The sequence below is a fragment of the Peromyscus eremicus genome, chromosome 4, assembly GCF_949786415.1.
Source record: "Peromyscus eremicus chromosome 4, PerEre_H2_v1, whole genome shotgun sequence".
Taxonomy (NCBI): Eukaryota; Metazoa; Chordata; class Mammalia; order Rodentia; family Cricetidae; genus Peromyscus; species Peromyscus eremicus.
In genome coordinates, this window is record NC_081419.1 from 10643216 (window position 1) to 10667698 (window position 24483).

A 24483-nucleotide genomic window follows, 5' to 3' on the forward strand; every position below is an offset into this window, starting at 1 on the left:
TTTAATAGACAAATTAGTATGTTTTATTTACTATTATTTTGTGAATGTTTATATGAACAGTTCTGTTTTCAACTGGTAAAGAGGGGGAAAATAATAAATGAAATGATAGAAATGCAACAAAAATATTATTTAAGAGTCATTAGCAAAATGAATCTGGATTAAGACCAGTGAAAATGGAGGTTATTGGAATACATTAGACAGGGAAAAAGTGATTTCTTGGCAGATTCCAGATTTGGCTATTGCAATTAAATATTTCCTGTTATCCTACAAAACCTGAAAAAGCAAAATGAGGTTTTGGTTGAGAGAACACACAAGAAAACTTGAAGGAGACAGAGACTTTTTATACATATTCCATGAGGACTTCTTTAGAAAGAGAGTCAGACCACTGGAGATGTTAGAATCAGGAAAGAGTGAAGGGTGTGTAGAAGACATGTCATATGATATTTCAAGTCATTGATATAGAGCTGTGCCTTTAAGTCTCTAAATCATATATTACAGCTTTATAGCTACCCTCTCAGTTCTTTCAATTTCAATACAGCTCCAGATACAAAACATTAGCCAATATGCCTCTAAAGCTGTGAAGAGGGTCAAGAGGTTAGCAAACTATTAAATGTTATTGACTAGTTTTGCTATGAATTAATGGTTGACCTGACCTTTCACTTCATTCCCTATCTCAGAATTCTATTCGGGATTCTGAAACTTCTCAAAGCTGATCTTTTCTTATCTGATAATTGTTATGATATTTCCAAGTTCCTCAAAACATGTTGAACTGGTTTCTAAGTCCCCTACTTCCCATTACTGTTCAAAAGTTTGAGAATTTCAGATAAAGTGAATACACTAATTAAAAACATGGCTTTCACTGTGCCCTAATCATAATATTTCCTGTTCTCACATTCCCATGTCTTTTTCATTTTCAGTAGAAGATGAGGAGCACAAGGAATCAGAGTAGTGCATCTGAGTTCATCCTCCTGGGGCTCCCCATCCGGCCAGAGGACCAAGGCATGTACTCTGCCCTGTTCCTGGCCTTGTACCTGATTACAGTACTGGGGAACCTGCTCATCATCCTGCTCATCAGGCTGGACTCTCACCTCCACACCCCCATGTACTTCTTCCTCAGCCACTTGGCCTTCACGGATATCTCTTTCTCATCAGTCACATCTCCAAAGATGCTCATGAATATGCTGACACACAGTCATTCCATCTCATATGCTGGGTGCATTTCCCAAGTGTATTTTTTCCTATTTTTTGCAGATCTTGACAGCTTTCTTCTGACCTCTATGGCCTATGACAGATATGTGGCCATCTGCCACCCTCTCCACTACACCAGAATCATGAGTCAGAGTGTCTGTATCTTACTAGTCATTGCATCCTGGTTCTTATCCTTTGCTGGTGCCCTTGTTCACACTGTTCTCCTAGCTCATCTCTCTTTCTTTAGAAGTAACACTCTCCACCACTTCTTCTGTGATCTCTCTGCTTTAATTAAGTTGTCTAGCTCCGACACCTCCATCAATGAGCTGGTCATCCTCATTGTGGGATCACTAGTCATTACTGTGCCATTCATATGCATTCTGGGTTCTTATGGCCGCATTGGAGCCACCATCCTGAGAACTCCTTCCATCAAAGGAATCTGCAAAGCCTTATCCACATGTGGCTCTCACCTCTCTGTGGTTTCTCTCTATTATGGAGCCATTATTGGGCTATATTTTGTCCCCTCATCTAACAACACTAATGACAAAGATGTCATTGTGGCTGTGTTGTACACTATGGTCACACCCATGCTGAATCCCTTTATCTACAGTCTGAGGAACAGGGATATGAAAGGAGCTTTGAGGAATATGCTTACAAGAGCAACTTTTTCCATGTGATTAGCTTTTTCTGCTTCACTAAGGGGAGTTGAGATCTCCCTACTCTCTACATGTGTCATCTCCTCTGGGAAAAGCTGTTTGTTAATGATTCGGGGCATTGTCTTTTTAGGCGCACTTTACCGTGTATGTAGTTTGAAATCTCCCTATTCTTTTCCTTCCTTTCTTCCTTCCTTCCTTTCTTTGTTTTTCTTGTTGATCCTGATAGTCCTGCACAGATTTTCTTCACATACATATCCACACATTCTTCCTATTCATATAGACCCCTTTCCCACAATTGTGATTTCATGTCTTCACTGCTTTCATTGTTTTTGATATGTTAAAGCCCTTAAGTAGTAAAGACTTTCTTTTTTCTTTCTTAAAAATGCTAATATTTCTTCAGATTGACTAATTCATGCTGTTATTTGCATTTAATTTTATAGTTTAGCTAGTGTTCTTTTTTGAATAACTTTAATTTAAAAGTAGCTATGCTTTTGTTTTAATTAATTTCCACTTGTTATTTTTAATTTTAATTGGCAACAAATGTTATGTGGTTACTCAGTACTATGTATTGTTTTTATACATGTATACAGTTCATATGTTCAAATCATGACAATTATGTTTAATTCCTCATTTTTCACATGCTTATGATGGAAATACTCAGAATTCTTTTTCTCATCTGTTTGAAACACACAGTATTTTCTTATTACCAGACTTACCACCTTACCATGTAATCAGAAGCAATTTTTCCATTTACCTGTCATCTACCTCTTAGCCAACATCCCTCTGATTCTGTCCTTCTGTTTGTAGCCTCTGTTCCATTCCCATTCCATTTTAGTTGTGTTTGTGTGAAGGTAACTAAGTACATAACTTTTTTTCCTCCAAGTGTCTGAGCCTGTTCACATATTGAAACAAGATTAGTTTCCTGTAACATTTAAATATTGATTCAATTGGTAAATAAAACCCCTATTGTAGATCTCTGAGTGCTGGGAAGGTGGAGTTCTGTGAAACAATAGTGAGAGACTTTCCAAAGCATTCCAGGGGGTATTGTGATTGCACATACACTGTGCATCCTGACGTTCAGCCTCTTTAGATGTGAGCTGAGCAGTAGCTGCCAGGGTCTTGGGAAGCCTTGGCAATCTGAATTGATTCACACATGCAGGGATGTACAGTAACCAGCTGTCATGTGTTTTTTAAAATGTAAAAATACTTCTCTGACCTTCACTCAAATGTATTGCTTTCCATAATGCATTATAAATTGAGCCCTTGTGAAACTGCATCTATTCAAGACAAGGGTTTTGAACTTCACTTCTTTAAGCAGATTGCTGTAAAATATATTTTTATTAAAATATTGAATCACATCAATGTACAAAGTAATGGGTTTCATTGTGACTTTGTCCTACACACACATAGCGCTTTGATGAAGTTAACCTGCTCTGTTTACATCTTTTATCATCTCAATATCTCGACCTGCTCTCTTCCCTAGTAGACTGTATTTGATTTTCAGGGTATCTTTTTCTTTAAGTTTTCACATATGGGAGAAAGCACAGTAGCAGTCTTTCTGCTTATATTTTTTTTATAGCACAAGAAACTCAAAACCCATAGTTTTTCCTTCAAATGGCAAGTGATAACCTTTGTTCGTCACCTTTTAGTTGCTTTGCACTTATAATCACAATTCCTCCAAGGTGAAATCTCTTGTGTCTTCTTCAGCAAACAGTTCTATCATGGAGAAGCCCAAGGTAACGATGCAATCATATGTAGCTTGTCCCTAATCAGGAGCCAGGCATAGAGGATCACCTCCAGGCCCTCATCATTGACTAAAAGATTAAAACCAACACTGATTTCTCAGGGCCACAAACAACTGTGTATCCATGTATCTGTCACAGCAGGCTGCATGCTGAAAATCTTTTGTTGCTCACAGTGGATCATCAAGCCCCTTGCAAACCCTGCCAGTTTCACTATATTCTCTACATTTCATAAAGAAATGGAAGAAGCCTCCACATCCTGTGTATAAGGTGTCTGTGCTTGTCATCAAAGGCCCATGTCAGAGTGGAAATAGAATTTATAAGAAGTAGGATAACTGTGCAAACTTGGATGTCCTTATGTGTATGGGCATGCAGTGTGCATTACTTCTCCCTAGGGCCTACCTCTTTTGATGACACACTAGGAAAGATAGATCCTTGCAGAATAACTTACCCTAATCATCTGTTCAAAATTGGAAAGAGTAAGGTGAAAGCAAATTTGCATGCAAATAGATTCTCTCTGCTTTTATATCTAATTCTGAGATGAAAAGGTAGGGCATACATCCCTTTGCTTTTCTTTGACTCCCATCATCTTCTTGGGTATTTTCTCAAATTTTGTACTAAATCAATATAATTTTATTCTTCTGTACTACAGCAGTTCACATCGAAAGGGCAATTATTTTATACCTAAGTTAGTGCAATAACTATTCAAATTCCCACTGATTCTGTTTCAGTTAATACCAGCAGGTGGCAAGCACCTAAAAATCTTTACTTAGATTTTTGCTTGGTCCTGTTTCTGAGAACAGAATGATGATTTCTAATGTGGCAGAAAAGATCTTATATATGCAGGCTTCCTGAGAGTTCTCTAATTCATATATTTTCCATGTGACTATAGTCTTGAATTTTCTCTGATCCTCAAATGCCCTTGCTCTGTACTCTCCAAGCATGTTTTTTATAGAAATAATTTTCATGAGAAAGATTCTTATATTAAAGATTGCTTTAAAGAATATGTAGGAATAGAATTCCTTGTCTCTTTATTTTTTATAATTGGACAATTATAAAATCATGATTATAAATGCTATCTAATTCCATTATTAGAAATTTATTCTACACACTCACACACATTGCATGTATTAGTGCGCAAAAGAACTTAAAAACTTACAAATGTTACTTATTAACATATAACAAACTATTACAAACAACCCACATCTTCAGCAAATAGCTATTACCATTTTCATTGAGATACATTAGTTTTTATTATTTTGAAATAAGTAACATAACAAAGTGTAGTCTATCTCCATAACAGCACCCACCCACCTGGCATCTTACTCATCTCCTATGTAAGCTGTCCCTGAATCAGCTTTCCTACACAATGGTCCCCAGGGATGCTGCTCTCTGTCATCTTCTGATTTCAGCTAGTTTAGAGTGGAGTGCTTTCCCTACCACTGCCCTTGCTTCTCGACTGTTCGGCTTCTGCTGTGTGGCCAGGAGAGCAAGGTTTTTGTGCACCAGCACTATGATTTATTCCTCCCTTGCTTTGGGGAATACTACGTGGATTACAATTTTAGCCATGTAAAGTACTATTTCATTGATGCATTCTTGTGTCTAAACCTTTGATCCCATGTGCTGCTGCTTAGTATAACTTTCAGTAGAATTCGCAGCTCACAGAGAATGTTCACAGGGTTTGTCTTACTCAGTTGTTAATACAATCAGTCTAATCAGATGTCCTTCAGGTGATGCTGGAATATAAGCAAGCTCTTTCTCAGGTGTATGTGAAACAATACATGGTGCTGCCTCTGTTGGCCTCAGGAACGTTCAGTCTAATTGCTGGTTTGGACCATCTCCATAACAGCATCACATAGAGGACTTTTAATATTGTAGGATAAATAATATGTGAATTTTAAACATACTTCAATTAGGTAAAATGGTTTATACTTGTTCATATTTTACTGTAATCTTTAGTTAACGCTTCAAAGAAATAGTTTCCCAGACCCTGTAAACTATCCCTTCACTTGTAAGTTACCCCACAAAATAAACCTCCCTTTTAACTATGTGGAGTGGCCATAATAATTTCACCAACACAAGATGATTATGTGATTCTCAAAAATCAACACATTCAGAATGAATAATTTTGTGAGAGAATATGGAGTCTGTATTTTAGCAGCTGTTTCAGATGTTTTCTTTCCTGAATATGAAATGATTGTGACAATGGGTAGGTCTAAAGTCAACAAATATGAAAGAGAAGGAGGAAGAATGATCATATTTACAAATTATAAGAAATGTTAGAATACATCAAAAAAATTAGTTAAGAATCATTAGTGAGAAACCAAGCTTGCAAATCACTGTAAAGGAAAGCTTATTACAGGTTTATTCCAGACATACATTCACAAAGAACCTCTTCTCTGATAGATTCTGGATGTGACTGGTAAAATCAAGGATTTCTGGGGATTCTATGTGCTTGAATGAGAATGGTCCAGCTTGAGCTGAGAGACTGTATACAGAAGATTCTTAAGTGTGTGTTGGAAGAGATGCACACCCCCTTTTTCCTGTATCCAGTGATAGAAGATTGAACTGTTGAATAGGAAAGGAAGAATAAAAGGAAGAATTGATGGAGTATCCCAGGTGTGTCACTAGCTTATGAAACTCCCAAGTTTGGCCTGCTGTATGTACTATTCACATTTTGATATTTCAGAGCTTCATACAACTAATAGTTATTCTCATGCTAAGTGAAAATAAAGTATAGCTGAGAAGTATTGCAGAGGGCCCAGGGTGGGTTGGGGAGTGTAAGCCAGCCCAACCAGCCATTGGACATCATCTGATGGATTTCTATTTGTTCCTTACTGACTCTGCCTTGCACTCTTATTTGAAATCTCAGATTTTTTTTCCCATGGACTAACCTTTCTTTTGGTTGAACTTGAAGAAATCTGATACTCTGGTGCTTTCCATTTTTTTTTCCCTCTAAGACAATTTGAGTTGGCTTCTAGACAGGCAAATAACACATTTAGCCACACAATCACTAACCCAACAATGTGGCAAACCTCAAGATATTCCAGTTAGAGTATACAACCTTGCTAGTTAAAAGACATGCTGTTATTCTGTAATAGATGCAATGACCTCTGCTTCCTCCATATCATTGTTTTTCGTCTCTAGCTAAAGAGAAGATGATGAAGAATAACCAGAGCAGCATGTCTGAGTTCATCCTCCTCGGGCTCCCCATCTGGCCAGAGGACCAAGGTATGTACTCTGCCCTCTTCCTGGCCATGTACCTGACCACAGTACTGGGGAACCTGCTCATCATCCTGCTCATCAGGCTGGACTCTCACCTCCACACCCCCATGTACTTCTTCCTCAGCCACTTGGCCTTCATGGACATCTCTTTCTCATCAGTCACAGCTCCCAAGATGCTCATGAATATGCTGACACACAGTCAGTAGATCTCATATGCTGGGTGTGTTTCCCAGATACATTTTTTTTTCTTACTGTTTGGGTGTATTGACAATTTCCTTCTGACCTCCATGGCCTGTGACAGATATGTGGCCATCTGTCACCCTTTTCACTACACTACCATCATGAGCCAGAGCCTCTGTGTCCTGCTGGTGATAGTGTCCTGGGTATTTCCCTCTACCAACGGCCTTATGCACACTCTTTGCTTCTCTCTCTCTCTCTTTAGAGACAACACTGTCTAACCACTTTTTCTATGACCTCTCTGTAGCTAGAGTTTTCCTGCCTGGCCTACAGTCAGGACAAATCTCTCTCACCTGCCAGTCCCACAGCCACTCAGACCTGACCAAGTAAACACAGAGACTTCTATTGCTTACAAACTTATAGCCACGGCAGGCTTCTTGCTAACTGTTCTTACAGCTTAAATTAATCCATTTCTATAAATCTATACCTTGCCACGTGGCTTGTGGCTTACCGGCATCTTCACATGCTGTTTGTCATCACAGCGGCTGGCAGTGTCTCTGACTCAGCCTTCCACTTCCCAGCTTTATTCTCCTCCTTGTCCCACCTATACTTCCTGCCTGGCCACTGGCCAATCAGTGTTTTATTTATTGACCAATCAGCAACACACTTGACATACAGACCATCCCACAGCACTTCCCCCCTTTTTTTTTTCAAAAAGGAAGGTTTTAACCTTAACAAAGTAAAATTACATATAATTTGGGAATTTGGGCGTAGCTTCTCTTACTACTTCCTGCTGGAGGGGGGCACTGTATCTTATGGGGACACAAAGAAAATTTTAGGATTATGGAATAGTCCATGAGGCTGTATTGTCTGAGCCAGTTGCCTTCAAACCATTCTAGATGTTGGATCATCTGGGCCATGGTGTCATCGGAGACCTTTCAGGGGGTCTTGGCTGGTCAAACCTGATGTATCTTAATCTGGAACAAATCCATAGCCTTTGGCTTTCTGTGGGAACAAAAGCAGAGTCTCCTTTCCAAAGTAACACATCCTTACATCCAAATTCTGAAGTCAAGGTATCTTTAAAATATACATATTGGTTTAACTCTACATCTTTTACGATCAAATGTTTTTCTGCAGTTAAAAATCCCAAAGACAACACAATCCATATTCTCTGTATAACATTCATCTTTATGTGGCTTATTTTTTATGTTAATTTTACTTTCTCTTTAAAGACTTTATTTTTTAAAACTATGTATTTGTTTATATAACTGTATATATCACCTTTTTTGTCTCTTTCAAGCCTATGCATATTTTACACACATTGTAAACTATTGCATCTGAATCTGTCTTATTGTGAATCTATTGCTTTAAACTGCAGCAGCTGTGGCTGCTGACTCCGCCCACCTCAGCTTCCCAACACGGCAGTGGTATGTTTACCACCAGCTCTGGGAGCTATCATGGGTTTATGCTTTTATCCTAGCAGCGTATAGCCCAGAAACCTCTTTTTTCTTGTTTTGTACTAGCAAAGGCTAAATCCACCATGCAGCTTAATGTGCCACTTGCAGAGGCCTCATTCCTGCTCATTTGAGAGAGACAATTAGGAAGCTGTTTTTAGCTCCATTTTAGAATCTTTTCTCAGGTTTTAGGTGGAAACTCTTGCCACCAAGTTGGACACCATTTGTAGCTAGAGTTTTCCTGCCTGGCCCACCACCAGAACAAATCTCTCTCACCTGCCAGTCCCACAGCCACTCAGACCCAACCAAGTAAACACAGAGACTTATATTGCTTACAAACTGTATGGCCATGGCAGGCTTTTTGCTAACTGTTCTTACAGCTTAAATTAATCCATTTCTATAAATCTATACCTTGCCACGTGGCTCGTGGCTTACCGGCATCTTCACATGCTGTTTGTCATCACAGCAGCTGGCAGTGTCTCTGACTCAGCCTTCCACTTCCCAGCTTTATTCTCCTCCTTGTCCCACCTATACTTCCTGCCTGGCCACTGGCCAATCAGTGATTTATTTATTGACCAATCAGCAACACACTTGACATACAGACCATCCCACAGCAACCTCTCTGCCTTACTTAAGCTGTCCAGCTCAGAAACCACCATCAATGAGCTGGTCATTCTTACTTTAGCAGTGGTAATCATTACCCTGCCATACATATGCATTCTGGTCTCTTATGACCACATTGGAGCCACCATTCTGAGAACACCCTCCACCAAGGGAATCTGCAAAGCCTTGTCTACATGTAACTCACCTCTTTATACTATGGAGCCATTATTGGGTTATATTTTTCCCCTCTTCCAATAGCACTAATAACAAGGATGTCATTGTAGCTGTGAGGTACACTGTGGTCACACTCATGCTGAATCCTTTTACTGACAGTTTGAGAAATCAAGATATGAAAGGAACACTAAGAAATATCCTCATCAGGAGAGTCTGTTCATAGTAATGAATGTGGTCTTCCATCTTTCTGTATTTGAGAACTCAGTCCTGCACATGACTCATTCTATGACTTGGTGTTTTCCAGTGATTCTTCAAGTTGTACTTTTTCAGCTCATGTTTTACCTCAGTCACAGGTTTTGTTTCTCCTTAATTATTTTGTTCATCTTGGGGGATTGTTTGTTTGTTTTACAAACACTTCAACACTGTTTTCCCCTTAACAGTGTGTCCTAACATGAGGAGCATAAAATTTTATATGATGCCTGTCATTTACCTTTTATTATTATCTAATTTAATGGCTTTCTATACAAAAGACTCTTTTCCTTTCTCAAGAAAAAAGACATATTTTTCCTGTATGCATTGTTTAATTTGATTTTTAATTTTTACCATGTACTTTGAATTTATTTTCATGAGTAACACCAATTAGAACTCTAGTTCATTTTGCTTGTTTGTTTAGTTTTTGGTTTTTTCAAGACAAGATTTCTCTGTGTACCCCTGACTGTCCTGGAACTTACTCTGTAGGCCAGACTGGCCTGGATGGAACTCAGAGATCTACCTGTCATTGCCTCCAAAGTGGTGGGATTAAAGGCATGAGCCACTACCACCAGGTTAAGTTTTTTGAATTTTAAAAATGGGTATGTAAATTAATACATAATGCTGTCACTCTGGAAATGAGTGTGGGTGTTCCTCAAAGACTAGAAATAGATCTTCCATATGACCCAGCTATGTCACTCCTGGTAATATACACAGAAGAATTTATATCTTATAACACAGACACTTGAACAACCATGTTCACTGTTGCTATATTCTCAGTAGCTAGGAAATGGAATCAACTTAGAAGTCTATCAACTAACAAATGGAAAATGAAAAAAAATGTGGTACATAAAAAGAAAACAAAACCATGATATTTACAAGTAAATGTATGAAAAAATTAAGTTGAGTGAGGTTACCCAAGTCAAAGAAGACAAATGACTCATGTTCTCTTTTATATGAGGTTTCATATCCTAGGCTCATTTATTTTGTTTTGTGTGTATGGAAACTAGGAAACTAGGAAACTAGAAATGGCCCATTGCCTGGGGATAGATTTAGGGAGAGGGATATTAGAACTTAGGTGAAAGGAAAGTAAAGAGGTGGAATCCTGGGGTCAGAAATGTTCAGGCATGTAGTGGAGTGATGAGTATGGAGAAATGGGGGACAGGAGTAGACTTAATCAAAATGAAGTGTGTACAAAGAAGCTGCTTGGGAAACTATGATCTTGATATCCAAGTTAAGTCTAATGAAGAGGGTATAGTAGAGCATATGTGATATGAAAGAACAAGGGAGAATACTTGGAGATAGAGGATTAAGAGAGGGTGAAGAGAGTGGGGAAAGGAGAGGTGGGAGTGTGTTAATTAAAACTAAAAATGTATGATAGAGGAAAGAACATAAGAGCTGGCAGTTGGGGAGGAATGGCTGTGCAATGCTGTCCTCTGGACATGATGTGGCTGTTGCATACCTAAGCTCACAGCAGCCATGGTTAGCCATACTGAGCCTTCGCTAGATCAAGAGAGTCAAAATGCCAGAATAGAGGGGAGTGGCTCAAAATGTCCACCCCTAGCTGAAGAGCTACTGGCAGTTGACAGCTGAGGGAGGGAGAGTCAGTTTTCTTCAGGACTATGGCTAGTGGTGGGCTCCCCATTTCCCAGCAGATGACACCATGCCTACATACAAAAGCGGAACACTAGTTTGTCTCAGTGGTTAAAAAAATAAAAATAGTTAAAATCTATAAAAGAAGGGCATGAAGTTGGGAGGAAGATATGATGGGGGTCCTAGGGTAAGTTGAAGGGGTAAATATGATCAAATACATTACTTACATTTATGAAATTTTCAAGGAACAAATAAAAGTTAAAATTAATAATTAAAAATTTGAGACATATTTTTAAGTTTCCATGCATGTGTAAGTTAGGCAATGTTCAAGAAAAGATAAGTATAAATATCTCCTTCATTATTCATCTTGCTTTATAGGAAACTGCTGTGGGATGTTCTGTATGGCAAATGTGTTGCTAATTAGTCAATAAATAAAACACTGATTGGCCATTGGCTAGGCAGGAGTGTAGGTGGGACAAGGAGGAGAATAAAGCTGAGAAGTGGAAGGCTGAATCAGAGAGACACTGCCAGCCGCCATGATGAGAAACAGCATGTGAAGATGCCGGTAAGCCACGAGTCATGTGGCAAGGTATAATGGAAATGGATTAATTTAAGCTGTAATAACAGTTAGCAAGAAGCCTGCCGTGGCTATACAGTTTGTAACCAATATAAGTCTCTGTGTTTACTTGGTCGAGTCTGAGCAGCTGTGGGACTGGCAGGTGATAGAGATTTGTCCTGACTGTGGGCCAGGCAGGAAAACTCTAGCTACAGGAAACACTAATACTAATTTTATACTTTGGGTTTTTTTTTAAGCATGCAGCACATAATTGTTATGTCTGGTCACTGTGTTGTCTGCTTTCTGTCAGCTTGACACAAACCTAGACACAGCTGGGAAGAGGGAATCTTAATTGAGAAAATATCTCATTAAAATTGACCTGTAGGCAAGTTTGTGGAGTACTGTCTTGATTAGTGATTAATGTGGAAGAGCCTAGCCCATTGTTGGTGGTGCCATCCCTGGGTTGGTGGTCATGGGTTCCATAAGAAAGCAGGCTGAGCAATCCATGTAAGCGGCACGCCTCCATGGTCCCTGCATCAGTTCCTGCCTCCAGATTCCTGCTTGCCCTGCTTAAGTCCCTGCCATCACTTCCTTCAGTGACAGACTGTTACCTGGATGTGTAAAATGAAGTAAGTCCTTTCCATCCAAAGTTGCTTTCAGTCATGGTCTTATCACAGCAATGAAAACCCTGACCAGGACAGTCACCTACTGCCTAATAGACTTAACTTCCATAGAGTAACTAATCTTCAGTTCTCCTTCTCCCATATTCTTCTGAATGTTTACTGTTTCTTAGCATATATTTTTAGTTTTTAATTATTTTGCATGTATTTATTTATTTAGTGTGTGTGCTCACATATGGAGGTCAGACATGTTGGAATTGCTAGTGTCCTTCCATTCTGTAAGTCCTGGGGCTCAAACTTACGTTGTCAGGCTTGGTAGCAAGTGTCTCTTCTCTTAGGAATCATCTTACTGCTCACATTTTTTTTAGCTGCCCCCCCCCCGAGACATAGTAATCAAGCACATGACTTTCCCCTAAAAACAGTTCATTTGGTCACAAATTGAATTGGATTTTCTGTAATGTACTCCACAATAGTTGAGATAGAATGGCCACCATTCTAAACTGTGTACTGAAATGACTGAAGCCCTGTAGGTGCTCAACAGGTCAAGTGGTATGATGTGTAGAATAGTAAGGATAGAGTGATTTTGTAAAGATAAAAATGGTGGTGCTATGATTATGGGTAATCCATTGAATCTAGTTTATTTCTCATAGTTTATTTCTATATGTCTTAACCTCTAAAATATATAGATTTTTTTCATGTATAAACAGGACTTATTTGAGTAAGGATGCTGTAACAATATACCAGAGAATGGGTATCATAAACAACAGAAATTCAATTGCATATAATTCTGGATCTAGAAATCTCTGATGATATGGTTTCTTCATAGCTTGCAGATGTTAATAACTGCCTCCTTTCTATATGTTCATGTGACAGAAGTAGAAGGGTACAAAGATTATAGAGAAAGACAGATAGACAGGCATACAGAGACAGAGAAATGAAGAAAAAGAAGAAGAAGAAGAAGAAGAAGAAGAAGAAGAAGAAGAAGAAGAAGAAGAAGAAGAAGAAGAAGAAGAAGACCGTCTTTCTTAAAAGGACCTTAATCTTTTTGGATCAATGTGTCATCATTATGACAACATTAACATCTAGTGAGGTACCTATGACTTCATTTAACATTAATTAATTCTTTATTCTATTTCTGGAAGCATCCATATTAGATGTGGGTAGTTTCAATATACAAATTTGAGGTTTGGCAAGTCATCCATAAAATACGTGTTTTGTGTTTATGTGCTTTATTATGCCATTGGAGTCTAATTTTCTTACCTTATATTTTCCCATGTTTTTAACCTTCATAAAATGTTGCTTTGGCCCTTCAAATTTATGTTACCTAAACATGTAAAACATATTTAGGGATCAATCTGACACCAGAATTACATGGCGCATATCAATTCACATTTTCAATGGTTAAATCATAATATCACATTGTTTCTCTATTTTGGGTGAACTAAAATTTCCAGTCACACATGTCATGGTCAGCAAGAGCTACCGTAAATTTAGTTTTTTCAATATCTAGACACAATGGTTTGGCTCCAGTTTGAACTTCTGTATATATTTTTGTATTCACTAAAATAATTACTGAGACATTTCAATTGTGAAAGCCATAGAAAGAAAAGGCAAGCTTTGCAACAAATCAGAGTTCTCTTTAAAAGTTACTGCTGGCAAAGAAAAATCAGCTTTTTTCCTTTGGAGTCTCACTGTATTTGTAAGCCACACTTAAGGGTAGGTTTCCTCCCCAGCAGTAGATGCCAAGACAAAATGAACTCAATGGTGTTTTTGTAGATTTTTTCCTCATAATGCTTTGTTTGATTGATTGGCTTTTAATTTACTGATCTTTTGCTTATATATATGGTTTCCAATTCTGTGTTTCTATGGGTCTTGCTTGTGTGTGTGTGTGTGTGTGTGTGTGTGTGTGTGTGTGTTTCTTGTACTTTATTTTTATTTTTTCCATTCTTGTTTGCTTTTTTATGGGCCTATTTGTTTTCTTTTGAGAGAGAGAGAGAGAGAGAGAGAGAGAGAGAGAGAGAGAGAGAGAGAGAGAGAGAGAGAGAATAGAGTTGGATGGGTGATAAGGATGGGTAGGATCTGGGAGAAGATGGGGGACACTGTGATCAAAACATATTGTAAAGCTTTAATAGAAAAAAAGAAAAAAGAAATATTAAAAAAGATAATAAAACTAAGAATTATTTTTTAGTTCTGTACAGTGATTTTAAAGGGTTTCAGTTTGTCAGCATTTTTATAGTAATTTTTATTTATTCTTTGGGACTTTCATACATGTGTACTATGAGTATATTTATCCAAACTCTCCTCTCTAGTACCCCTGGAGACCTCACTCAAATTTATATCTTCTTTTTAAAATTCTTGAAATAGCATGGGCTTCAGAAACAAGACTTTTGGTTATCACAGTCAACCTCCAGCTTGGTTCATTACCAACTTATGAACCATGGTTCTCTCAGGGGAACTAGGAAAGCAAATATCTTCATGAGCCATCATGTCTTGAATCATTGTCTTGTGGTTGTACTGATTTCTCCAAGGATAGTCTCTCCTATGTCTGTGCCAACACATGGTTCTATTCCTGGGGAAGTGAGAAACAACATAACAATTATGTTCAGTTTTCTCTAATTGGGAACAGTTTATTGGTAAATTGTCCCTCTGGGTCCTCTCAAAGTTTTGAGAAATTTGAACTCACACTAGTTTCTCCAGAACTGTTGCCCAAAGTATATTGATATATTGACCTAGAATCGATTGTTTGTGAGATTACAGCTCTTCCATTTGTCACAATGCAATAAGGAGGTCCCTAGAGACACCTTCTGCCCTACTGTATTCTGTGCATCCTAGAGAGAAACAGAAGTCTGTTTCCATGATATGTTGCTTAAGGCATTCATGATCTTAGAAGGCATGTGAATACAGGTATAAAATGTACACTTGATGGCATGGTTGTACATGTTCAGTGTTATGTATGCCCATCTCTTCTCCTTCTTTAGATGTAACAATTACTGCATAGAGTAATTTACCTTTTTCCTCCTTTTACTGAAAATAAATTCTTTTCACCCACAATGTATTCTGATTACAGTTTTCCCTCTCTCTCCTCCTCCCAGTTTTTTCCCATTCACCCTCTCATCAGGATCCACTTCCTTTCTGTCTCTTAGTAGAAAAGAAAAGGCCTCTCAGAGATAACAACAAAACATAACAAAATAAAATATAATAAGATAAAGTAAAACCCACCAAATCAAGGTTGAACAAGGCAAATCAACAGAAAGAAAAAGCCCTAAGAGAAGGCACAAGAATCAGAGACCCACTCATTCACACTCAGGAATTCTATAGAAACATTAAACTGGAAGCTATAATATATAAACAGAGGATCTGATGCCAACACATGCAACCCTGTGCCTACTGCTTCATTCTCTGTTAGTTTATCCAATATTTGTTCAATTGACTTATAGGGTCTTGTTTTTTTTGTATCCTTCCTCCTGTATGACTCTTACAGTCCTTTTGCCCCCATCTTCTGCAGACTTCCATGAGCTCTGAGGTGTGGGATTTGATAGAGACATCCTATTTAGCACTGAGTGTTCCAAGGCCTCTCCATGATGCCTGGCTGTGGATCTCTGTATTTGTTCCCACTTACTGCAGGAGGAAGATTCTCTGATGATGGATGAACAAGGCACTTATCTATGAGTATAACAGAATGTGATTTGGAGTCATTTTGTCACTAATTCTTTTAGAACAGTAGTATTTGGCTTTACCCTAGGTCCATTAGCTATCTACTATCTGGTTCTTGGTCACCCAAGCAGTGTTGGGTATGGGTTCCATCTCAAGGAGTGGGCTTTAAGTCAAATTACTTATTGGTTGGTTGCTTCCAACAAGTTTTGTGCCACCATTGCACTAGCATATCTTGCAGGTAGTACACTATTTTAGATCAAAGGGGTTGTGGCTGGGTTGGTGTTTCTGTTTCTCTTTTTGTAGCATGTAGAGTATCTTCCTATAACAAAGATGCTAGGGATGAAGAAGGCTCAATGTAGGTACTAGCTTGACTTCTCCATGTTCAATGAGTTATATAGTTACTGTCTTCAGCAACTGGGCCTTGCAGAAATCAGTTTGTGGAGAACAACCTATAGCCTTGGCAATAGCCTCAGTTGGCAGCCATGGGGCCCCTTTGGTCTTCAATTAGATGTAACCCAATCCTGGTACTAGAGACTTCATTTGGTGATAAGAGATGGCCAGTGAGGATTCTGTTTCACCCATTATTTGGTGATTTCATTTAGAATGCCCTCATATACATATATATTTTAGGAAGTTCTCTACTATATTTGGTTTCCAAACTGTGGGGATCCCTACAAGTGTCACAGAGAGCAGGAAACTATCTGCAGATAGACAAGAATAAAATCTGGTTCATCATGACTTAGTTAGCCATGCTGGTTCAAACTCCTGGAGTCTGCCCCTGAGCATTTTTTTTTAAAAAAAGTATTTAAACACAGTAAAAGTTTGGAGAAAAGTTTCTTCATGACAATTATCACAACATGCTTAAGGCATGACTACATCAAAACTCCTTTGCAAATGACATGTCTTTTTTAATTAATTTTTTTCATTTATTTTCCAACCACAATTTCCTCTCCCTCCTCTATTCCTATTCCCTCTCTCTACCTCCCATAAGCCCCCATCCACTCCTCCTCAGTTCAGAGAGAGGCAGGCTTCCCATGGGAGTCAACAACATATGTCATATCATGTTGAATCAAGGCTGGGCAAGGCATCCCAGCATGGGAAATAGGTTCCAAAAAGCTAGCTCATGTACCTGGGACAGGTCCTGATTACACTGCTAGGGACCCTACAAACACACCAAGCTACACAACTGTCACCCACATGTGGAGGGCCTAGGTTGGTTCCATGCAGGCTCCCTCATTGTGAGTTCAGAATCCACAAGCTCTCACTAGCTCAAGTCAACTATCTCTGTGGGTACCCCCATGATGATCTTGACCCCCCCTTGCTCATACAATTCTTTCTACCTCTCTTCAACTGGAATCCTGGTACTTGGCCCAGTGCTTGCCTGTGGATCTCTGCATCTGCTTCCATCAGTTACTGCATGAAGGTTCTCTGATGACAATTAGGCTAGAGTAGATGTTGTTAAATAACCCAGTGACCTTTTGCTATTATGTGGAGTCAGCCCTCATCTGAATTCCCCAGACTCCTGATCATTGTATCTCAGTCAATAGAATCCATCCTCATGAAAGAAGACTCACGTACTTTGCAAAAGAGTTTGCTATTATGCTTATTACAAATGATCCCTCTCTAGACCCTTATCCTGAGCACTGTGTCTCAGTCAATAGAACCCATTCTTGTGGAAGAGGCCACAGGTACTCTGCAAAAGACATGTCCTTCCCTCCATGTCCTTCCCTTGTAAAGCAAAGTTTTGTCTTTCCCTTGTAAAGCAAAAGACATGGTTTCTCTAGTGCTATATGAGAGCAGGTAGACTTCATGCCTTCTTCACTAAACTACCCCTCAAATACTCCCTAATTTTAGTTATCTCTACCTGAATTCACTCCCATAACTCCCTTTCTCCTCCCCTCCCCACCCCACTTGATCCTGCTGTTCCAGACCCTGCAATCAATCCATAATTATCTATTCTATTTCTTTCCTAATGAGATCTAGCTTTCCTCTCAAGTCCCTTACTCAATAACTACCCTCTGCTAGGTTATTTTGACTTAAAATCTAATGTCCACATTTGGTCTGTAATCCTCTTTCTTTGTGGGTCTTTATGTGTTTTGGGCATCAGGGTAACTATGGCCTCATAAAATGAATTTGGCAATGTTCCTTCTGTTTATATTTTGTGGAATAACTTGAGGAATATTGATGTTAACTCTTCTTTTAAAGTCTGGTATAATTCCATGCAAAAATAATCTGACCCTGGGCTTTTTTGATTGGGAGATGTTTAATGACTTTATCTATTTCACTTGGGGTTATAGGTATGTCCAAGTTGCTTATCTGATCTTGATTTAACTTTGGCAAGTGTATAGAGACCCACAGAGGTTTCCTAGTGAAAAACTTACCCAGGGTCTGAGAATCTGAGCTTACTTTACTCAGCAGGGCTGCATAAGGGGATAATTTGTCCATGGGCATGGTTACCAGGTATTTGGAAGGGTCTACACTTGGCTGTGTGATATGAATTGATCTAGAAAGGGGGAGATCTTTTGCCCTGCCCCTTGGCATTGTTAGGAAAATCCCCTTTGAAGAGGCAGAAGGGACCATTAGATTTTGATCCAGGTCCTCCTGAAGCTATCCTGTGTTTCTGTTGGTATCCTCTCTGCTATATTTCTATCTAAAAGTTTCTTATCCTTCTTTCCTCCTCATAGGAACCCTTTAAAAGGTGGGAGCTGGCCTCCCACAGATGGTGCTCAAACAGGGACTTGTGTGCAGAGGAAGTAAGTGAGAGTAGGAAAACACTGTGGGAAGCAATTGGACATGTCCGGTTTTGTTTTAAGGTTAAGGTGGTGGTATTTTATTCCTTGGGAGCAAAAGCTGTATGTAGAAAAATTAGGCAGCAGCAAGTATCTCTCTCTCTCTATCTAGGTTTCTTTCTCTCTGTTCATTTCTATCTATCAAATTAGGTAAAAAAAAATAAGGTTTAGATATAGGAATATTGTGTAAGAAGGAATTTAGGTTAATAATAGAATTTCCCTAGTATCAGGCCTGATGCACAAAAAACAGCATTCAGGAACAAGCAGCCACGGCAGACTTGGCAGTCTGAGAAAGAAAAGCTGCTATGGGGCAGGGAAAGAGTAAACAGATGTTTATATATTCACTTGTAGAACGTTTGAAAACTAGGGAGTTAAGGTAGAACCATAACAAGTACAGAGGTTCTTGGAGTTCATAGAGGAACTGTGTCCTTGTTTCTCCAACTATGGGACTCTGGACACAGACTCCTGGGGGAGAATTGGAGTCAAAATACAAAGATATTATGAGGAATATGAGCTGGGAAAGATTCCCATGGAAGCTTTTGGCCTGTGGGCATTAATTCAGGACAGATTAGATCTAAGCCCTGACTGGCAGGGGGAATTTTCCTTGAGGCAGATATGATTGGAACAAAATCTTCCACTCCACTGGAACTGCTACTATATGAGAACATTTTTACAACATTGTTTAATCATGGACAGTTCCCTCTTGGCCATGAAGCTGAGTTTAAGGAACAGAAGTCTTGGAATGAGACAAGAGAGGAACTGAAAGTCTTGAAAAACTTAGTAATTTCTTTTTCTCAAAACCTGGAAGCTCTTCAGGTCTCTCCTTCCCAGGTCTCTTTTCCTTCTGTAGGGGCAGAATTAGACTCACCTGTGGGGTTGTCTATCAGAATGGAAAGGTCACCCATATTGCCCTGACACAAAAACCTCCTGGAACATGGCAAACCCTTGATGCTAGTGCTGTGTCTCCTCTTCAAGCCAGTATTCAGGAGTCAGCTAGCAGAGGGGGAGAGGAACAAGGCTTTCAAATGTTCCCCATAATTAAACAGTCAGATACCCAGGGTAATATAAATGGAGCCAGGGGTGCAGCAGCTGCAACTTGCCACTGCTGGTTTCCTCCTGGACTCAGAAGGGCTGTTTGAAAACTGTAGCTCATAGCAGTGGGGCAGCATTCAGCAATGCAGCATGAGGTACAAGAGAGCCCTCAGGGTCTCAGGACACTGAGTTCTCTAGGCAGGCAGGCCTGGAAATTGGAGGTGCAGATAGACTAGGACAGTAAAAAAGCTGAATGGAGACAGCAGCCAAAGTCACACAGTTTCTGTTTGCTGGATATGCAGAAAGCTTTCTGAAAGGAGGTTGTAGCAGCTCAGTTACTATGGCAAGTACCTTTGTTCTCAGGCAAGGTTCCTCAGGAAAGACTGTCATAAAATGCTTCTGGAGCTGGGAGTGAAGTTTCAGCAATGTTTGAATCTTTCATTCAAAGGAACTGCATTGAATTTGGTAAAGGGACTGCTCCCAGCCAACAACAATCCACCCCTGGGAGCACTTCCAGTGGTTCTGGAATGGCTGGGAAGGCCTAGCAGGGAAAGTGGCTTAAAGGGAGCAGCAGCATCCCAACTGTTACAGTCCCCTGGCAGCGGCACTCACCAAATCCCAGGGTCAAGGGAACCGGATACAAAGACTCTAGAGCTGCTGACGAATTAGGCTCTGGTTTCAAACTTTCAAGAGAACTTTAAGACCATAATTAGAACTGACTTTTTTGAAGTTTTGCAAACTTCAGAAATGAAATAGTTTCGAGTTCACCTGTAATTTTAACTGTGGTGACTCACAATTCATGTATGCTCTACCTTGTTAAAAGAAAAAGTAAATAGTTCTGTTAAGAAATCTCTTTTATATGTTTGCTAAAGTTTGTAAAGTAGTCCTATAGAGAGTTTGCTTTTGAATGTAAGTTTGTAAGAATTGTAAATATGTATAGTAATATTCATGCTAGTTGTAAATATGTATAGTAATATTCATACTAGAATTATGTTAACCTGTTGATATTAATGAACCATCGTTTGGTGAAGCTAAAGGAGTCTTTAAGTTTGATGCAGTTGCATCCAGAGTTTACTGAATGGATGCATTTGCATCAACAGTTTATTGATTTAAGAAAAGGCTTGGCACAGCTAAGGCTGTTATAGACATTTTAGACTCACTCAAAAAGGACATTCTATTTTGGACATCCTCTACTCCTTTACTGGGGGGTGTGGCAGTCCTAAGGATTGCTGTGGTTGTTCCAACTATTTGCAAGCTCTTAGTAAGGACCTGATTCAGAGCTGAGTTAAGCTCTGTACTTCCCCCTGCCAGAGGCTGGTAGTCAGGGATGAATAACGTTCTTCTTGCTAGCTGCCAACCACCGACAGAGTACACTTGATGGAAAGTGTATCTCAAGGACGGGTAAGGTTGACTAGGGAAGAAGAATGACCTAAGGCAGGCACAGTCTATCAGAGGGGCCCTTTATTATATTAAGAAGGGGGTGATATAGAGACCCACAGAGGTTTCCTAGTGAAAACTTACTCTGGGTCTGAGAATCTGAGCTTGCTTTACCCAGCAGGGCTGCATAAGGGGTGATTTGATGATGGGTGTGGTTACCAGGTATTTGAAAGTGTCTACACTTGACTGTGCAGTATGCTTTGATCTAGCAAGGGGGATTTTTTTGTTTCTGTTTTTATTTTTTAATTGAAAATAGATCCTTTCATACATACATCCCCACCACAGTGGACCTCCCTCCACTCCTCCAGTTATTCCCAGTCCTTCTCCCTCAGATTCCCCCTCCATTAATTTGGATATGCTCTCTCCGATTTTTAGCTAATTTAGATAAAGGTTTATCTATATTGCTAATTTTCTCAAAGAAACAACTTTGTTTCATTTGTTTCATTTGTTGCCTTAGGTCATTCTTCTTCCCTAGTCAACCTTACCCGTCCTTGAGATACACTTTCCATCAAGTATACTCTGTCGGTGGTTGGCAGCTAGCAAGAAGAACGTTATTCATCCCTGACTACCAGCCTCTGGCAGGGGGAAGTACAGAGCTTAACTCAGCTCTGAATCAGGTCCTTACTAAGAGCTTGCAAATAGTTGGAACAACCACAGCAATCCTTAGTTTCCAAAGTTTCCAAAACTTTGATTTTTTGAATTATTTTTGTTTATATTTTATTTATTTCAGCCCCAAGTTTGATTATTTCTTGTCATCTGCTCATTTGGGGGGTATTTTCTTCTTTTTATTTTAGAGCTTTCAGGTATGCTGCCGAGTTGCTAGTATAAGATCACTCCAGTTTTTTCATGTAGGTGCTTAATGCTATGAACTTTCCTCTTAGAACAGCCTTCATTGTGTCCCATTAGTTTGGATATACTGTATATTCATTTTCATTCAATTTTAGAAAGTCTTTAATTTCTTTCTTAATTTTTGTCTTGACCAATTTTTCATACAGAAAAGAGTTGTTCATTGTGGTGGTTTGAAAGAAAAAGGCCCCCAAAGGCAGTGGCACTATTAGAAATATGTTTTGCTGTAGCCTTATTCTATAACATTAAAATATGTATGTTTATTAATTCTTTGAGAATTTCATACATTGTATTTTAATTGTATTCGCCCCCTTACCCACCTCCTTTCAGATCCACTCCTCATTTCATGCCTATCAGATTTTGTGTTCTCATTTTAAGAATTCATCTGATCTAATTATTGCTGACTCTATTCCTATATTGGTGTGGCTATTTACTAGATTAGTGGTTCTCAACCTTCCTGCTGCTGTGACCCCTTAATACAGTTCCTCATGTTGTAGTGACTCTAACCTTAAAATGATTTCTGTTGCTACTTCATAACTGTAATTTTGCTGCTGTTATGAATTGTAATATAAATATCTGATATACAGATGATCTTAGGCGATCCCTATGAATGGGTCATTCAACTCCCACAAAAGGGTTGCAGCTGAAAGGGTGAGAACTGATGCACTAGAATATCTTCAATAGATCAAGGACCACACCCTTAAAGAAAATCAACTCTCCGTCTCCTGGCAGCCATCAGTTGTCAGTTGCTTCCCCTTCCCACTCTCTGCTGGGATTTTGACTGATTTCACATCTGAAATAGCCTGTTTTGTAGAAGTCATCCACTACCACCAACTCACAATTTTTCTGCTCTCTCTTCCATGATAATTCCTTAGCCTTAGGAGAAGGGGTGGGTTATAAATGTCCATTTAGGGCTGCACTCTATAGTCTCTTATTCCCTTGCAAAAAGAAGATTCTCTACATTTTTTTTTTGAGCAAAGACATTTTTTTTGGATAGTTTTCTTTTTTTTTAAATTTTATTTTACAATACAATTCAGTTCTACATATCAGCCACAGATTCCCTTGTTCTCCCCCCTCCTGCCCCCTCCCCTTCCCTCCAGCACACCCCCCATTTCCACCTCCTCCAGGGCAAAGCCTCCCCAGAGGACTGAGATCAACCTGGTAGACTCAGTCCAGGCAGGTCCAGTCCCCTCCTCCCAGGCCGAGCAAAGCGACCCGAGCAAAGACTTTTTAATGAATATTTTACAAATACACCAGAGAATCATGCAATGCTGCCTGCATTGGATGCAATCCTGGGCCACAAGTCTGCACATTCCTTTGCGACTTGACCTGTGATAGCAGAACCTTTCATCTCACCTTTATTGTTTACTATGACTCCTGCATTGTCTTCAAAATAAAGAAACACCCCATCTTTTCTTTGATACGACTTTCGTTGTCGAATTACCACCACTGGATGGACCTTTTTTCTTAGTTCTGGTTTGCCTTTCTTAACTGTGGCCATCACCATGTCTCCCACACCAGCAGCAGGAAGTCTGTTCAGTTGTCCCTTGATTCCTTTTACGGAGATGATATACAAATTTTTGGCTCCTGTATTGTCAGCACAGTTGATCACAGCTCCTACCAGAAGACCAAGCCCCCCCCCCCCCAGAATATGAAAGTAAAAATGTTTCTCCTTTTATGGAACAGTTGACATTAACAGAATTTTCAAGTGTAGTGAATGGAAAATTATAACTGATTATGCTTTTAGTTTCAAATTCTCGAGTCATTAACAAAATAAAGTCCCTTTGCTTATGTTTACTAAACCTCTCACCAGAGATTGCTGGCCTTCTACTCAAAATTCATGATCTACAAAGCTCTCCTAGGAGGTACCTGCTGCTAACACAAGGGTGCCTCAGTGTTATAGCCTAGAACAAATAGAATGCTGCTTCCTGAGAAGTGATGTTTTTATTTCTAAAATATTTATTTATGTGTATATGTGTTTGTTTGAGTGTGTGTATTTATAGAGGCCAAAAGAGGGTGTTAGATTCTTTTGAACTGAAGTTACAGGTGTTTATGAGCCATGCTTCCTCTGTGTAGCCCTAGCTGTCCTAGAACTCACAATGTAGACCAGGCTGGCCTCAAACTCAGCAGAGATATGCCAGCCTTGCCTTCTGAGTGCTTGAATTAAAAGTGTGCACTACCACCACCCTGTTCAATACTTAAGTATTTTTACACGCCCATTAAATTGAGATGGTCAAGAGTCAGAAAATGGATCCCCTGGCATTTGCTATAAATATCTTCAATTTGAGTCTTACAATCCTGAGTTGTGTTATATATATTTCAAGCCTGACTTACAATGCTCTCATCTGATCAGCAATGAAAGATGGACATTAGTGTATCTGGATAATTCCTATTTATAACTCAAGTGAAATACACATCTTGAGAAAGATTTCATGTTTTTTTTTTCCTCAAGATTATGTTAATCATTACTTCTTGGATTTGTATAGAA

General features: G+C 39.2%; 1 protein-coding gene and 1 pseudogene across 1 annotated transcript; both read left to right on the plus strand.

Annotated features, from left to right (window-relative positions):
• Positions 1-923: 923 nt before the first annotated feature.
• LOC131907988 (olfactory receptor 1J21-like) lies at positions 924-1865 on the plus strand. The gene has a single exon (XM_059259062.1). The coding sequence runs from the start codon at positions 924-926 to the stop codon at positions 1863-1865; it is 942 nt and encodes a 313-aa protein (XP_059115045.1).
• A 4879-nt stretch (positions 1866-6744) lies between these two features.
• Positions 6745-9442, plus strand: LOC131907989 (olfactory receptor 1J21-like; annotated as a pseudogene).
• The last annotated feature ends 15041 nt before the right edge of the window (positions 9443-24483 follow it).

What these genes read in the sequence shown, in the direction of transcription:
- LOC131907988 (XM_059259062.1), top strand. Translation starts at nt 924, where the DNA reads ATGAGGAGCACAAGGAATCAGAGTAGTGCATCTGAGTTCATCCTCCTG.